General features: G+C 36.8%; 2 protein-coding genes and 1 non-coding gene across 3 annotated transcripts; 2 read left to right on the forward strand and 1 right to left on the reverse strand.

Moving 5' to 3' along the window:
* Positions 1-4,576: 4,576 nt before the first annotated feature.
* Positions 4,577-4,648, forward strand: TRNAP-AGG (transfer RNA proline (anticodon AGG)). Its single transcript has one exon. It is a non-coding gene; the product is annotated as a tRNA-Pro (tRNA).
* A 99-nt stretch (positions 4,649-4,747) lies between these two features.
* LOC135633191 (protein MHF1 homolog) lies at positions 4,748-7,299 on the reverse strand. The gene is made up of 4 exons (XM_065142368.1): positions 7,134-7,299; positions 6,975-7,046; positions 5,299-5,379; positions 4,748-5,037 (listed from the first exon to the last, which is right to left on the reverse strand). The coding sequence occupies exons 1-4, from the start codon at positions 7,258-7,260 to the stop codon at positions 4,910-4,912; spliced, it is 408 nt and encodes a 135-aa protein (XP_064998440.1). The 5' UTR covers positions 7,261-7,299; the 3' UTR covers positions 4,748-4,909.
* Positions 7,300-8,512: 1,213 nt separating this feature from the next.
* Positions 8,513-17,354, forward strand: LOC135634044 (chaperone protein ClpC1, chloroplastic-like). The gene is made up of 10 exons (XM_065144175.1): positions 8,513-8,667; positions 9,739-10,348; positions 11,390-11,505; positions 11,586-11,708; positions 11,794-11,979; positions 12,316-12,531; positions 12,701-12,918; positions 15,381-15,456; positions 15,523-15,612; positions 15,876-17,354. Exons 2-10 carry the CDS (start codon positions 9,784-9,786, stop codon positions 17,052-17,054), a joined length of 2,769 nt encoding a protein of 922 aa, XP_065000247.1. The 5' UTR covers positions 8,513-8,667; positions 9,739-9,783; the 3' UTR covers positions 17,055-17,354.
* Positions 17,355-17,787: the final 433 nt, after the last annotated feature.

Raw genomic sequence — 17,787 nt, forward strand, 5'->3', positions numbered from 1 at the left:
CTCTCCCTTTTTAACGATCATAACCAATTGATGACGGAGTTCACCTTAACTCCCCTTATCAATATGCCATATTGATAGAACTCTTGGATTCAAAAAGCCAAATAACATGTCATCATAAAATCATGCATAATATCATCATAAAATCAATAAAAATGAGAAGTGCAACTTTCAAGATTTAGAGATATAAGCCTAGGAGTTTAATAAATTTCCCATCACTTTAGAAGTGTAATTTTTACTTCCTTTTATAACGTTCAAGTTAGCAATTCTAGCAAGTTTTACGTAATGCAAACTAGCAAATTTTACTTTTTTTTTTGCGCATGCTAGCAAAATTTTCTCTTTTGGGATGTGCATATTGCAATTCTTTCTCCCCCTTTGTCATTGGCAAAAAGATGAGAACAACAATACAATGGTGCAATTTATTTTCCTTTACATCAATTTTCAAATCATCACAAGGATAAATAACACATGAATGTCAAAAGACCATATATCATTTTTGATATGTTTCTTCTATTGTAAATAAAAAACACATGATAGGAAATAATCTTGATTCAAAAAGAATGCTCAAAGTCATAAAAACCAATAAGTCAAGATCATGATCCGAAAAATGTATAAGTAGAATTTATGCATTTGGGAGATTTAACATGTCTAAGTTTACCATTTAAGCTAGCAAATTTGGTTCTCTAAAGATGCTATCTATTTTCTTCCCCTCTTTTGTCATTGTAAACAAGAAGGAAGAAGAGAAGCCATATCGGTGTAAATGTTCAAGTCATCACAAAAAAAAGATTAATTTGGTGATGAGATATACAATTTATGAATACAAAGGAATATCATTAATAAATCATGACATAAAAAATATTAATATGAAAGATCAATTCATGAGTGATTCATCTTGACAAATCTCCTTTTTAGTAAATAACGAATAGAATCATAGGAGATCAAATAAGATATCTTGATTCAAATAAATATTAAATTATTAATGTCAAGAATCAAGATTCATTTCAATAAATCTTTTCTTAGACAAGTAAATCATACGTGAATAAAAAAAAATATTTTATATAAAATACATCTCAAGTCACAAACATCGATAAATGATTCGATTGGATATATCATCATCAAAATCACTTTTCAAAAAATTTAATGAAAACAACGTAGATAGATTCTTATAAGATTAAAGATAGCTCAAGTTCTTTTAGTTCCAAATTTTGTGATTGATTTCATGTTGAAGTCTTTGGCCATACATCATTATTTATAATAAAAAATCAATATGAAAATCATAAAAATCATCAAGCTCAATAAATTATAAATGACCTAAAAATCATCGGTACTTCAAATCACTATACATAATTATAAAATTATCAAGCATGATACCATTAAACATGAAACATTTTTAATCAATATCATTTTGTTTGTTGTAATAATATATTTTTCTTTTTAAGTAAATCTAACTTTTCATGCTTAGCGCTAGGAATTACATACAATTTTCACGTTTAAATTTTATTTTTTTTCAAAATCACTTAGAAAGAGAAGCATGATATTTTTTTTATTTTTTATAACTAATTTAAAAACAACTCTTGAAAAAGGATCAAGTAATTTCAAAATTAAGTAAAGGAGTTTCGTTGAGTTGTTTACCTCAGAGTCACCAAAGCGAAGTTCATCACTTCGTCTTCATCGGTTTGCTCCTCGTTTTCAGATGTACTCGATTCATCCTTTGACAACTTCTTCAGTTTTATGTACTCATCTTTGGAGTGACCCGGCTTCTTGCGCAAGTAGTTGTGTTCTTTTTAAGTTTGTTTTTATTTTTTGATTTTTGTTTCATGAACTTTTTAAGTTTTATTATGAGAAGTTTAAGTTCATCATTACTTGAGCTTTCGTTTGAGTGATCTTCTATTATTCGAAGTGTCAAATCCTTTCTATTCTTTGGAAGACAATTTGCATATTTATTATGTACCATACATCTCATTTCGTAGGTCATCAACGACCCAATAAGTTCTTCAATCGGAAAATAGTTCAAATCCTTAGCCTCTTGAATGAATGTTAGGGTCTCAACTCATTGGAAGGAATCTCAATATTTTATTAATGAGTTTAAAATTAAAAAAACATTTGTCAAGTACTTTTAGACTATTGACGGCATCTGTAAAACGGGTGTACATGTCTCCAATAGTCTCACTTGGTTTCATTCGAAACAACTCAAAATCATGCATCAAAATATTTATTTTAGAGTCTTTAACTCTACTAGTACCTTCGTATGTGATTTCGAGTGTGTGCTAAATGTCAAAAGTCGTTTCGCAAGTAGAAACCTGATTGAATTCAGTTTTATCCAAAGCGCAAAATAGAGCGTTCATAACTATAGCATTTAAAGAAAATATTTTCTTCTCCAAATCATTCAATTCTTTCATTAGAGTAGAAGACTTTTTAAAACCATTTTAAAAAATATTTCATAAATTCAAATCTATAGAAAGCAAGAAAACTCTCATTCGAGTTTTCCTAAGTGTAGTCCATCCCATTGAACATAGGAGGACGAACGATAGAAAAGCCATATTGAAAGCCAAAAATAGCCATTTCTCTTGGGTATTAAACCAAATGAGAAATAACTTAGCTTTGATATCAACTGTTAGGAAAAAGTTAGCCCTAGGGAGGGGGGGAAGGGGTTTATTAATCCAGAGGATAAAAACGTCGATTTTGAAAATATTTCATACGATAAAAACCGATCTCGAACAAATGCCCATATAGAAAATACTTAACTTTGAAAGCGTATTCGTAAGCATAGTGGAAGTAAAGCAACTAAGCAGTTTGCAGTGAAGGTAAATAGAAAAATAGAAATGCAAACTGTTTTATAGTGGTTCGGTCATCGTGACCTATATCCACTCCACCGATTCTTCTTCCGTCGAGGTTACCGGCATCCATTAATGATTTTGTTTCAATCAGGTGAAGATCAACTACTCTTTTATACATTTTCTTTTTCATAGGTTTAGGATACAACCTTTACACCCCTCTTTTACAAAGTTTCCCTTCACACACCTCCCTTAGAACTCTCTGTAAGCTTTAGGAGGAAGGAACTCAATTTTTTAGTAGGGTTTACAATTTTAGCATTATAGAGTTTTGCTCAATTTACTTACTACTCCATGCAGAAATAGTTGGGTATTTATAGACCCCAAATGGCTTCAAAACTTGGATTTAAAATTCAAATCCCTGAGATTTTGGGGTACGGGCGGTAACACCGCCTATATTAGGTGGTACCATCGCCTGTAGTCTGACACTAGATGGTATCACCGCCCAATTTGACAATACTACCTCCTGACAAGGGTGGTACTACTGCCTGATAGTCTCTCGGAGACTGTGTTTGGGCAATACCACCGCTCAACAGTCTCGGAGACTATGCCATAACGGTTCCACCTATTGGGTCACTGTTTGGGTCCAGTTGACCCAACACAACCCAAAGTTGGTCTAATTATATTTTAAATTGACTTAATTAGACTCTAAACTAACTCGATCCAGACATAATCGATTACAAGTGAATCCTATATTGTCCGGTATGTCGTTGGTTCTTCCGGCGCTTCGTTTGAATTTTCGACGTATTGCCCAATCAACATGTTGTCTTCTCATAACATCTAATTTTCTTGACGCAATGTCCGATCTTCTTGGCCTGATGCTCGAATTCACAGACCGAAGCCTTCTGCCGACACGTTGACTGATCATTCGGTCTGACGTCCAATCTTCTGACGTGTTTGTTCTGGCCCAACGTTCGATTCTTTCTGCTTTAATCAATTTATCTTTTCTGGTCGAAGTTAGTTCTGCATCACTTAAACACACATTAAATCATAAACACTATCAATTAGTTTCATCGTCAAAATCTAAGATTTAAACTTTTTTTATATGTCTCTTTTCTTGTAATTTCATGGATATGCCATTGTGAATAAGACTATTAAAATTCCATGAGAAATATTTGGATTCCTTCCCAGGATTTGGCATCCTGCATGATGTACTTACTACTCCCCACAATCTTCTCACTATATTGATGCATTGATGAAACACTCAATGATCTTCACAAAATTTTGAAGTATAATTTAAACAATCAAACGTGTAAGTTTAGTTGTTTTAGATAAGGTTCTGTCCAGTATGATATTATATGAATGGGACAATACTTATTAGTTCGAAGTTTACCTGATATTTTCCTCATAAAAGAAATACATCTTATACTAGATAGTTTTTTAATTATTAATTTTAGATTTTTTTTTCGTATGTACCAATGTAGCAACATTTTATACACCTACTAGTTTGAGTTGTACAGTACATATATACAAAATTATGAATCTTAATTTCAGAAAAAAGATATTTGTATGAGAAATCAATTTATGAAATACTTGAATGTCATAAGCAACATATATCATAGTGTTGAGTTATCTTGTGATACATGAATGTACCCTCTTATAATCTATTTATGAATATTAATATATCTTTCATCTTAAGCATATTTTCATCTCACTCGTGCACATTTTTCTTTTGATGATCCAAAGGGTTGTAACAGAAACTGATTTATTCAGATTAAATAATACTAAAACAGATTTATAACATAACAGGGCATTTGGTCTAGTGGTATGATTCTCGCTTAGGGTGCGAGAGGTCCCGAGTTCAATTCTCGGAATGCCCCAAAAGTGTTCTTTTTTTTTTCCCAATCGAATCCAACTTTGGAATTAGAGTCAAATCAAATAGTTAAAACTCATCGAAAAGGAAACAATAATTTTTCGGGTTATAAACAGGATGGACTCTCAAGTTTCAGATGACACAGGAATTTACATTAAGTGTGTTTCTCGGCTCCATATTGCTAACAAGACAATGTGTTTAACTCAGTTCCGTTCATTTTAAGCGACTGATGTCTACGTAGGCATCGCCATCTCTGCCACTGTAACCATCAACTGGGTACTGATGTCTCACCCTTTTCGGAGGATTTCTTCCTTTTCCTTTCGGTCTTGGGTTCTTTGTCTCTCAATTCTTGAGAAAATGACCTCAGCAAGCTTGTCAAATGGTCATTCCTATGTGCTGAACATGTGAGATTCGATTAGAGTAGTTGCGGAGAGCAAAATTGATGCGATTAACATTACAAAGTCAATAAATATTTATGCAGTTCAGCTGGTCATTTTTTGTTAAACAGCATTGCATAAACAACATGAAGAATTTATTAGAAAGGAATTCCAGAAAAGGTACAGCCGATTGCTATGAGAAATCCAGATCATGTACTCCACAAGAACTCCTAAAATTTCTTGGAAGAAAAGGTCTCAAATATGATGTTAAAAGAATTACCTGATAGTGTAACATCTTTCACATTCACAGATTTGCGACCAGCATGATATGCAAACAGCTCTACATCTTTTGCCAACTGTTCTGTATTTACAGAAATAAACAAGTAATCATATTAATTAATTTGTTGCAACCAATTTTTTTCTACAATAATATGCAATGCCTCCATAACTTATGCACCTTCATGAAGATTATTTGATTGATTCTGTTGTTTATTTCCTACTTAATTGGATATAATCCGGTAGTTTGCAGGTGCAAATTACTCCAAAAAAGAGAGATATGTCACATCTGATTTGTAAAAACTAGGAACAGAGATAGAATGGCTTGACATTTAACTCCTATAGTTAACTATCTGAAGAAGAGAAGGAAAAATTCTGTAATAGGGGAGACACCCCACGGCTCATGATTTGAATGCATGACTAAGCCAATTAACTTTCATTTGGCTAAGCCCAACTCGATGCTTCATCAAAGATCCAAAGTGTATTTGTAGTACAGCAGGCCCTACTGTCTAAGAACCATGAACATATTGGCACAACAATCAAGTCAGATTTTGTCATGCACTAAAGAAGTTGAAAAATAAATCCTCATGACCATACTATTAGTATTCTATGCTATGACTTTTTGCTGTTAATCATTTTATTTAATATTTTTTTTGTGAAGGCAGAACTGTAAATGCGCATTTGACTGTACACAAGATTTGTAACGAGGTATTATAAAAATGATTATATATGCAACTTGTTATATGGAGTTGTGTTTTTGGCATTTTTATTTCTTGTTTGAAAATAACAGATTCATCTGAAAATTTATGGAAGCCAGATGCCCATTTCTGGAACAATTTTTATCATTTTAAGGGGTAAACCAAAACTACCTAGTTGTCAGGGATGTTTATGAACTTTGTCATGAGGTATTATAAGAATGATTATATATGCAAACTTGATATATGGAGTTGTGTTTTTGGCATTTTTATTTCTTGTTTGAGAATAACAGAGTTATCTGAAAATTTATGAAAGCCAGATGCCCATTTCTGGAGCAATTTTTATCATTTTAAGGGGTAAACCAAAACTACCTACTTTTCGGGGATGTTTATGAACTTTTTTCTTTGCTATAGCACTTAATCATCATATGTAAAAAAGCCCAAATTCTTCAGATCAAACTCCCAGCTACTGTGATTTTCTTTTGCTGACATAATTCACTTGGATATAAGAAATGTACCACTGTGAAGTCAATATAAATAATCCCTCTTAACAGTAAACTATGCTAGATTTACCAACTTTTCAAAGGAAAACTTGGATATAAGAACCCCTAAAACAGGATTGAAGATAGAACAAAAGGACTCATCACAGACGATACAGTTGTTGGAAAAACAAACTGAAATCATTGTTTTTTTCTGCTCAACAGAACTTTTTGAGATCAATCGTACCCCATGAACTCAAATTACCGAAATGGTAAAACCTAGTAAGTTACCACAGGATTTGATATTGCAAAACCAAAAATGGACGAACTATGCTTTAGTCTGATACTAACTCGGAATACATCTACGAGATTATGGATTTGTATCCTATTTGAATCCAATTCAGAGAAACATTGTGAAATAAATCGAATTAAAAAAGGTAATTACGACACAGAGTAATATTTCGCTTATGATAGATAAGGGATCAAGTTAGGGTTTTAGCGTCCACCCGTAAATTTGAAAGCTAGGTCAGCGATGCACGCAACCACCGGTTCCGCGACCTGCATTCCGAGCTTCTTAGCTGCGCAATCATGACGAGTAATGAGATAGGTAGACGGAGACCGATGAGAAGAGAACAGAAGAAAATGCAGCGGAGAAAGGGACAAACACTCGGCGTCGGCAATAGAGATAACGGAGAGGCGGAATCGATCCCTCAAAAGCTCGGTCCTCTCCTCTTCCGTCTCCATCTTCTCAAAGCAGCCGTCGCCAGCGCCGCCGACGCCACCCGCGTCCATCGCCACCGACGTGCGAAGGCGTCCGATGACGGCGTTCGTTTGGCGCGGGAGATCGCGACGATTAGAACTTAGTGGTAGATTTTAATTATATATATATATATATTCGACGGTGTAGATTGAATCGGAGAGGCAGCACGAATCATTGATGCTAATGGCCAGTGAACGGGATTGAACCAGGTTCGGATTGGGTCAGGTTGGGGTCGGTTTGAGCGTAGCAAGACTACATTGGATTGGCTCAACTCGAGATTTTTATTTTTTCAAAAAATAAAATAAAATTACTCTAAAAGTACTAATACAAGTCTTAGCTCATCCCTTTAGTTTTAGAATCTTTTTGCCATAGAATTTTTTTATTAATTTCTCAATCATCTGAGTATGTAATGGGTAGCAAAACACATTGATTTTATAAGAGTAATTCTACCAGGAAAATTATTTCTTCAAAGCATATTCTATAACAAATTTATAGTATTTGTTATCTGACTATTTTAGATATCTTATATTTATGTGTGCTTCTTCCATCCAAATGAATTAATGCTAAATTGTGTGATAATATTTTGTATGTCATTTAATATAGTAAATGAAGATTAATATTTTTATATAGAAAACACGTACTCATAGGACGAAAACGTGAAACACATGCAATTTAAGGCGTCTTCCTCGATCTCTAAAACGTGGAAAATGTGCCGGTTTTTCAACCTAACCAGCCAACCCACCGCCTGTGACTATTTTCCTTTTGTTCCACATGCATGTCAGAAGGATATATATATATATATATATATATATATATATATATATATATATATATATATATATATATGTTTCACGTTTTCGTCCTATATATATATATATATATATATATGCGAACGGACTTCCTGCCGTTAGATTTTGGTAGTACACGAAGCTTGATGAAACTGACCTCATATCGGACGGCTCCAGAACTCGGACGCGATTGATCTCAAAAGCCGCGACGCGTCCCAACGTCGTCCATGTCGCTCTTTAAGATGCGTTTCCTTGTTACTGGTCATAAGAAGATGCGTATAGGAATTTTCAACCGTTAGATTCAACAACCACACGATTCTTGATGCAACCGGCGGGGCGCCCGAGGGGATAGTATCGTTCTTGGAACTATATGCATGTTTAGAGACACCCTCAAGTCTACCCGCATGATGATTGGATATGCTGACGTGAGAGCTCACTACAGAGGCCATTTGTTGCGTTCGGTTCCCAGCAGGTAGAAACTTGAGTAACGTTTAAACAGGTAGAAAGCCATTGCTCCGAAGCGATATGGATAGATCTTTCTTCCTTCCCACGCCGCCCTCGTTTCCCATTTCATCTCTTCTTGCGGAAGAGAGCTCCGCTCCCCCTCCTCTCTCTGTTAGATCGTCGCTCCTTGTCAGCTCCAAATCGGAGGTATTTTTCTTCCACCGGCTTGTCTCTTGTAGGCTTCATCTGGATGTTTTGGCTGAAACATTTGCAGCCCTAGGTGACGGATCCTTCTTCTCATCGAGGGTTGTTGGATTGTTGTTTTGCGATTCCACCTCTTTGTATTCCTGATTTGGCTGTTCTTGGAGATCTAGATTTTCATTTGATTGTGGTCCTTTAACTACTATTAACGCATGAGACGATAATATGGAGCTGAAATCGTTGCCGTGCACATCATTGCTGCGAAAATCTTCCTTTTGGATGGTGTATTTTATTTAGTAAGTTGAAATCTCTGGTTGGACTGCGAGTTTGGAGGTTTAGGTGCGGTGTGCTAACGCAATATCAAGATCAATCAGAAATCAGTGAAGTGGATACCATTTTTGGTCTTTTGTTTGGGTTAAATTGCAGCCTTTCAGTGACAACATCCTTCTAGGACAGCTGAATGGATTTCTCTAGACTTTCGATAAAGAAATTATAATTTTTAAGATGTCTGGAAGAAAAGAATCGCCCCTTTCTAATTCCGGACCTTAATTTATCTTAGAAATAGACGGCTAACAGTGTTCCTGGTTCGTATTTGTTATAAATCAAATGATGTAATATCTTACAAGCTTTTCATCGACGAGTGTGAAAACTGATTTATTCATTTTATCTTAATCCGTTACTGCTTTTCTGGAAAGTTTGCCTTTAGAAGTGCTTTATGATATCTATATGACCCTAAGTAAAATATCAAGATACTATTTCAATACTCCTAGGTATCTTTGTGGATGAGAAGACTGGAATGTTAATCGAGTCTCATTTTTGTATACATCCATCGGTCTTTAACTTGCTAGCGGGTGTGATCTATTCTAGACTCAAGATTATTTTTCCTATTGGCATGTTACCACAGATACACTGGTTCAAGGTTGTCAAGTGTTTTTTGTTTTATTCTAAAGCTTTTCATTGTTGATTCTTAACCTTGACTTCTCTTGTAGCACTTTAGCAACTATGCCGTCATTTATCTTATTTGCTGAGACAGGGGTACAACAATATTTATGCCTGACAATTTGTTGCTGCCTGCAGGTGTTGCAAGTGTCTAAGTGTGGTTGTCTTTTGTTATAAGAAGAGATGGCTGATTCTTTGGTCCATTCGGCAATTCTTCCTTCTGCTGTCATGACCAGGAGCCAAAGTCAGCTTCGAGGCTCTGGAAAGGCTAAAAGGGGTGCGAAAATGGTCCGATCGATGCGGATGCATCCCTTAAGACTGCAAAGCTTTGCAGGCTTGCGAGCAGCAGACAATTTGGATTTCTCATCAAGATGCCAGCAGGATTTCCATTCAGTGGTTTCAAGATATATATCCAATCCACGAGGGAAAGCCACTAGAGGAGTCCCTAAAGCTATGTTCGAGCGCTTCACAGAGAAGGCAATTAAAGTTATCATGCTTGCTCAAGAAGAGGCAAGGCGTCTAGGCCACAACTTTGTTGGGACAGAACAGATTTTGTTGGGCCTTATTGGCGAAGGGACTGGTATTGCTGCAAAAGTTTTGAAATCAATGGGAATCAATCTCAAAGATGCTAGGGTGGAAGTGGAAAAGATTATTGGAAGGGGAAGTGGATTTGTTGCTGTTGAGATACCCTTTACACCACGTGCAAAGCGTGTTTTAGAACTCTCTTTAGAGGAAGCCCGTCAGCTTGGTACTTCACTAAGACCTTCCTCCATTGAGTTTTGTTCTAAACCTAACTTTTTTAGGTCTTTCTTCTTTTAAATTGAAACTTTCTTTTGTTGTAAGAGTTATGCTAATGATCATCTACTTGGTATTTTGCTAACATCTATTCTATACATTCTAATTGTTTCTGTTTTCCCATCACGTGGATATCATAGTCATGTGTTGACCAGCATTTTGGAGCCCTTCTGTTGTCACATACTTTGAACATGTTGTAACTTCAAAAAGTAGAATATTTGCTGCAAAATATTATTGATTTAAAAAAATGTAGCTTAAAATGCCAACAAGACAACATAAATTGAGAGGCTGTTGTCGCATGAACTCCTCTTTCCCCTCCCATCCGAACTCACAATTAAAATAAAAAAAAAGGGGCTTAACTTTTTGGGCTACTCTATAGGAACTGAGACAATGGAATTCCAAACAGCCAACTGAAGCTAAGCACTTAGATTGGACCAAACAGGACTTTTGATGTGATTCAATTCCACTTTTTGATATTATGCTAGTGAGATTTCCTAAATGTCACTATTGAGCTCACTTGCACTGGCTATCATAGTTACACTAGTGATTGGGAGATTGGTGAGTTGAGTCTGTATTTAAACACCAAACAGTGTCCTCAACATTATGAACTTTTAGTGATGTAGCAGATTTTGTCTTGTGTACTTATCCGTATTTGTGTAAAGATGCTGAGAATCTCGATATTCCAACATTTACAAGGACAGCATGACCTGTCCCATTGTTATGCTTGCTAAAAGCTATTGAAGTATTGTGATCTGTAGATTTAGCAGCCCTGAAGTCTGGTTACACACGATTCAACATCCCCTTACTGGTCACTTTTGGTCTCGTGAAGATTGATGGCTCTCATGCCTTCCGAATCTTGTCAGTGTTACTTGACTACAAAGTGCACATGACTGATGGATGGACAATCAACAAGCATGAGTTACATGATTGCATGTCTTCCTATTTTCCTTCTTGTGTTAAGTTTGATCAGCGATAATTTTTTCCAAATTTTCAGGTCATAACTATATAGGATCTGAGCACTTGCTTCTTGGGCTTCTACGTGAGGGTGAAGGTGTAGCTGCTCGTGTGCTTGAGAGTCTTGGAGCTGATCCAAGCAACATACGCACTCAGGCAAATATTTTTATAGACTTTGTTATGTATTGCAGTGAATTTTAGCAATGATGTGACTTTTGAGCTTCATTATGGAGTAGGTTATTCGAATGGTTGGTGAAAGCACTGAAGCTGTTGGTGCTGGGGTAGGGGGAGGAAGCAGTGGAAACAAAATGCCCACACTTGAGGAGTATGGAACTAATCTGACAAAGTTGGCAGAGGAGGTAATATATTCCTATCTTTCACTCTGGAGCACACTGTTTAGTTCCTATAAACAACTCATATCTGAGAAATATAATTACTACACAGGGGAAGCTAGATCCTGTAGTTGGCAGGCAGCCGCAGATTGAACGTGTTACACAAATTTTGGGAAGGCGTACAAAGAACAATCCCTGCCTTATTGGGGAACCTGGTGTTGGTAAGACAGCCATCGCCGAAGGACTTGCTCAACGTATCGCCAATGGGGATGTTCCAGAAACAATTGAAGGAAAGAAGGTTTGATGAGCTTTCTTCATCACATTTGTTATTTGAATTCACCTGTGCATCTAGTTTATATCAGCAGGTTATATGTTGTCTCTCTTTGCATGCCTTTTATAAGCACTGTCATGATTTTTCTTTTTGTTCTGTTTATCAACTTGTCAATTTTTTTTTCTGCTCTCCAGTCTAACATTTTCTTTGTTTTTTTTTATAATAATTGTTAGTGAAGAAGCTATGCAGCGCCTGCCTCTATAATTTAGAACAACATGGATCTTCTCCCACTATTGAGCCTTTTTCTCCATGATTCTGTCTTCTGTAAATTTAAGGCTATATAACTCACATGTTGCTACCTAGGTGATTACCCTTGATATGGGGCTTCTTGTTGCTGGTACTAAATACCGTGGAGAGTTTGAAGAAAGGTTAAAGAAGCTGATGGAGGAAATTAAACAAAGTGATGAAATAATACTCTTCATTGATGAAGTGCACACATTAATTGGAGCAGGAGCAGCAGAGGGTGCAATAGATGCTGCCAATATCTTAAAACCAGCTCTTGCAAGAGGTGAATTGCAGGTATTTAGTTTATGAATTTATTTTGGTTTATCTTTGTTCATCAATCACGATCTAATCTCCATGTGTTGTGAATTGGTTGTGTTTGCTACAAATCGTCTTGTGTTATCTTGAAAACTCGAAATAGTTGTAATTTGTGGTGGTAACTTCCTATGCATGCAATTTGTTTCAGTGTATTGGAGCAACAACACTTGATGAGTACAGAAAACACATCGAGAAGGATCCTGCTTTGGAAAGACGTTTTCAACCCGTAAGAGTCCCAGAACCAACAGTGGATGAAACAATACAGATTCTTAGAGGGCTTCGTGAAAGATATGAGATTCACCACAAACTCCGTTACACCGATGAGGCTTTAGTTGCTGCTGCTCAGTTGTCCTATCAGTACATTAGGTCTGCGATCTAATTCTTTTACTTACCAAAACTAACATGCATTCTCTACTTGTTATAACCAAAAGTATATTCTATAATTTATTCTCTTATTATTCTTCTTTCTTCTCCCTTTCTTTCTCGAAATAAGACCTAGGGTACAGTTACCTGTGCTCTACTTTTGTCTTTTCTTCAGTTTTACTCCAGTAGTTTTGTCATATTCCTTTATTTTATTTTTTTGCTAAATCTTCTTGGTCTTATATTGGTGGAAGTTCTAATTGGGAGTATTGAAGATTAAAATCCAATAAGCATAAGATTTTGAAAAGAAAAAAAATGAAAAAATGACAGGAATTCAAAATTATGTAAAAAATGTCTTGCCTTTATATCTTGACGAATGCAAGATATTTATTAGAGCATCAGCATTACATGTTTCCATTGTTTGCTCAAGTCATCATGCTCTATCATTTTTCATGTGGTACAGCATTCAAGGTTGATCTGGCGTAAACTAAGTTTGTGCTGTTTCAATATTTGTTTTCTTCAGTTGTGAGGTTCATCTGGTTCCTATGGAGTGCTTGTTATGCTACGATTGGCATGTAGTTTACTAGTGTAAAGTTGTACAGTGAAGATCAGGAACATTGTCTCTGTTGAGACATCATGGTTGGTTAGTCTATTGTTGCACAAAGTGATAGGTCTCAGGGTCGAGTCCACATATTGGCATTATGCATGCCATTTAATGTAATGAAAATGTATTTCAATTTGAAGAAAAAACATAAGGAACATTTGATGAAGGATTGCAACAGTTGAATATGAGTGTCCAAATAGTAATAGGTCTTAGATTGATTTAAAAGCAAGCAGGGGCATGGTTGAAAATCTATGTATGGATTATAATGGTACAATAGCACCGCACCCAAGTGATGGATGACAGTTCTGAATGAGTGCTGAAAAAACGAAGTCTGCTAGTATTGTTCTTTTTTCCCCTTGTGTTGGAGGACTAAGATTCCATGATGGACAATGTGGAGAAGCATCTTCTCTTCTAAAAAGTTGTTTCTTTTCTAGTGGTCAGAGGGCAGCTTTGGGGTTGATTGAATTGACTCTCTGATTTGTTGATTTACATCAAACCATTTCCATAAGTTTTTGTGAAATTGATTGCAGAAACAATGAAGACAACAATTTGTCACATTTGGAAATGCTCCTGAAATACATAACATCTTCTGATAACTGAAATGCAAGAATACCAGGGAAGATCATAGGTGACATGGAAAGAAACATGCTTTTACATCGAAGAACATTTTGATAACATAACTGAAATTTAGTGGATGATGGGTTCTAAAGAGTAAAGAGATGAATTATGTACTGTAGTGAAGAATGTATTTGTGAAACATAAGCTCCAATTTTAGCTTACTGAAAAATGCTCAGTTGCAATGATTTCAATATGCATCAATGTCGGTTGTAGTTGAGCTGGGTTGGGGCTTACCCTGCACGGTGCCATCTATGAAGAGTCTGCCGGTGATTATGCATGGGAAGGGAGCAACCTTGTCTTTTTAGAGTGAGCTATGCTGGTATTTCACTAGTCTATCACTAATCTATGAGATAAATATGATATGATCTCTGAGAGACAATGTTATCTTTCATCTTGTCAATATGAGTACTTGCATGGTTAATCAATTTGTTAGTATAGTTATGCATGGGAAAAGATACAAGCATATCTTTTTCCCGGGTCAACATCCTACCAAGGTTATTATACTTTAAAATATCATACCCAAGGAATTTTGTACGAGAATGGGGAAGACTATCTAAAGCTTCTTTCTTGTTAAGAGAATTCTAGTGTGTAGTTTCACCTATGAGATTAATATGATGTGATCTCTGAGGCAATATTATCTTTCATCTTGTCAATATGAGTACTTCCATGGTTAATCAATTTGTTAGTATAGTTATGCATGGGAAAAGATAAAAGCTTATCTTTTTCCTGGGTAAACTTCCTACCAGGGTTGTTATACTTCAAAATGATCATCCTCGAGGAATTTTATACGAAGATTGGGAGGACTATATTCTATCTTCTTGTTAAGAGAATTCTAGTGGGTAGTTTCACCAATCAGAGCTTCAGCAGTAATGACATTTAATGCCATGGCTTGCCAAGACCATCAAATAAGGACTGTATCGGTGAAACATCATCGTCATGACACAGCATTGCCATCAAGTTTTGAGCCTCTGCCATGTTGTTCATCAAAGTTGCCGCTGGAACAATGCCAGTGGCTGTCATCGTTGTCATGCCTTTCTCTTTACTACGCTGATATTTATTCTTGATGGTTACTTTGCCTATGCTGAGTTTTTTAATATGTAAAATATATTCATCTTCATTTAATGAGAAAGAGACTCTTCTAGAAGATCAAAACCCCTCTGCTTTCTGGGGCTTCATATGCTACCAACAATGCAACAGTTAAAAGTTATTCTTGTACACATTTCTTATACATTCTGTTCTTTTGTAGTGACCGTTTCCTGCCTGATAAGGCAATTGACTTGATCGATGAAGCTGGTTCTCGTGTTAGGCTTCGCCATGCACAGGTAAGGTCTTGTATTGTCTGACACTGTGTTTTGTGATACGTGTTTAACTAAAACGTGTCTTGACAGCTTCCTGAGGAAGCCAGAGAACTTGACAAAGAACTCAGGCAGATTACAAAAGAGAAAAACGAGGCAGTCCGCGGCCAAGATTTTGAAAAGGTATTCATATATATTAACTGACTCTCAAGTATCTTGATTTGGCTGTGCTACGAATTACTACTTGTAAATTGAAGTGTAATTGTTCAATGACCTTCTAAATGATGTTATATTTTACACTTCTGTTGTTTTGGGATGGTGTCTTAGGAGCTTGATTGATAACCAAAACGTAATGTTGTTTTTCCGATCTTTTTTGTACATCCTCTGGCTTTTCCTAGATTTGTGAGACTAAAATGGCTATTTAATTGAACTTTTTTTTAAAACAGGCAGGGGAGCTGCGTGATCGGGAAATGGAGCTTAAGGCTCAGATTTCAGCCCTAATTGACAAGGGCAAAGAGAGGAGCAAAGCAGAGAGCGAGGCTGGTGATGCAGGCCCTGTTGTAAACGAAGCAGACATACAACACATTGTATCTTCATGGACTGGAATACCTGTAGAAAAAGTCTCAAGTGATGAGTCTGATCGACTCCTCAAGATGGAAGAAACTCTCCACAAGCGTGTTATTGGCCAGGATGAGGCTGTCAAAGCAATAAGTCGTGCCATTCGTCGAGCTCGTGTTGGTCTCAAGAATCCCAACCGCCCAATTGCCAGCTTCATATTTTCTGGTCCAACCGGTGTTGGAAAATCAGAATTGGCAAAGGCACTCGCTTCGTATTATTTTGGCTCCGAGGAAGCCATGATCCGACTTGACATGAGTGAGTTTATGGAGAGGCACACTGTTTCCAAACTCATCGGTTCACCACCTGGTTATGTTGGTTACACCGAGGGCGGCCAGCTTACTGAAGCAGTTCGTCGTCGCCCTTATACTGTTGTCCTCTTTGATGAGATAGAGAAAGCACACCCTGATGTTTTCAACATGATGCTCCAGATTTTGGAAGATGGGAGATTGACAGACAGCAAGGGGCGAACAGTAGACTTTAAGAACACCCTCCTGATCATGACCTCCAACGTTGGAAGCAGTGTGATCGAGAAGGGAGGTCGTAGGATTGGTTTTGATCTCGACTATGATGAGAAGGATAGCAGCTATAACAGAATCAAGAGCCTTGTCACAGAGGAGCTGAAGCAGTACTTCCGGCCAGAGTTCCTGAATAGGTTGGATGAGATGATCGTCTTCCGACAGCTGACAAAGCTGGAGGTCAAGGAGATTGCTGATATAATGCTTAAAGAGGTATTTGACAGGCTAAAAGTGAAGGATATAGAACTTCAAGTGACAGAGAGGTTTAAGGATAGGGTGGTGGACGAAGGTTACAACCCAAGTTACGGAGCTAGGCCCCTTAGAAGGGCCATAATGAGGCTGTTGGAGGACAGCTTGGCCGAGAAAATGCTGGCCGGGGAGATTAAGGAGGGTGACTCGGCCATTGTAGATGTCGACACCGAAGGGAATGTTACCGTTCTCAATGGTGGGAGCGGTGTGCCTGAATCAATACCCCCAGCTATTCCTGTATAGAAGCCATATCCTTTGTGTTTGCTGTGATGTAATGGTGAATCGTAGGGGCCGGCGAAGAGCATCTGTGGCTTGCAGCCCCATTCATATCGTAGGGCATTAGCAGGAGAAATTTGTTGCGGGAACACCAGATTGGTTGTCTTAAGCAGATGAAGAACAAGGAGTGAAGTGAAACTGAATATTTTCCTGGTGAAAACTGCTGGTAACACTTATGATCCATGCATGTTGTCATTTATGTTGGATTTGGTGACATTCTCTGGAGATGAGACATGCCGATTTGCTATATGAATTACCATTGACTAATTTCGATTCCCTGGTGGTTCAATTTCTAGTTAAACTAGCTTGTGTACCGTATCATGAAACTTTGAGCACGTGGCTGTTGCTGCTACACGCACATGGAGTCTGAATCATTTTCCTTTTCGAAAGTGTATTAAACATCATACTACTGCTTCATAAAGTAACATAACCGTTAATCTCTCACAGCTGCATGATGACATCTTTTGAAGGCATCTGTGAATCACACGGAAATAATCTCTCTACTTTTAAAGGTAATATTCCATCAATGTTTCAGATCTCTCTCTCTCTCTCTCTCTCTCTCTCTCTCTCTTTTATCCATCCGTCTTTTGATTCCCCTAAATAATATGGTTTTATCAAATTAAATTGTAAGCAATTCATTATAAGCATGAGTGACATGATAATCGTGTGTGTTAGTGGTCGAGGGTGGGACAGAGACAAT

Source organism: Musa acuminata, chromosome BXJ3-3 (assembly GCF_036884655.1).
Source record: "Musa acuminata AAA Group cultivar baxijiao chromosome BXJ3-3, Cavendish_Baxijiao_AAA, whole genome shotgun sequence".
NCBI lineage: Eukaryota > Viridiplantae > Streptophyta > Magnoliopsida > Zingiberales > Musaceae > Musa > Musa acuminata.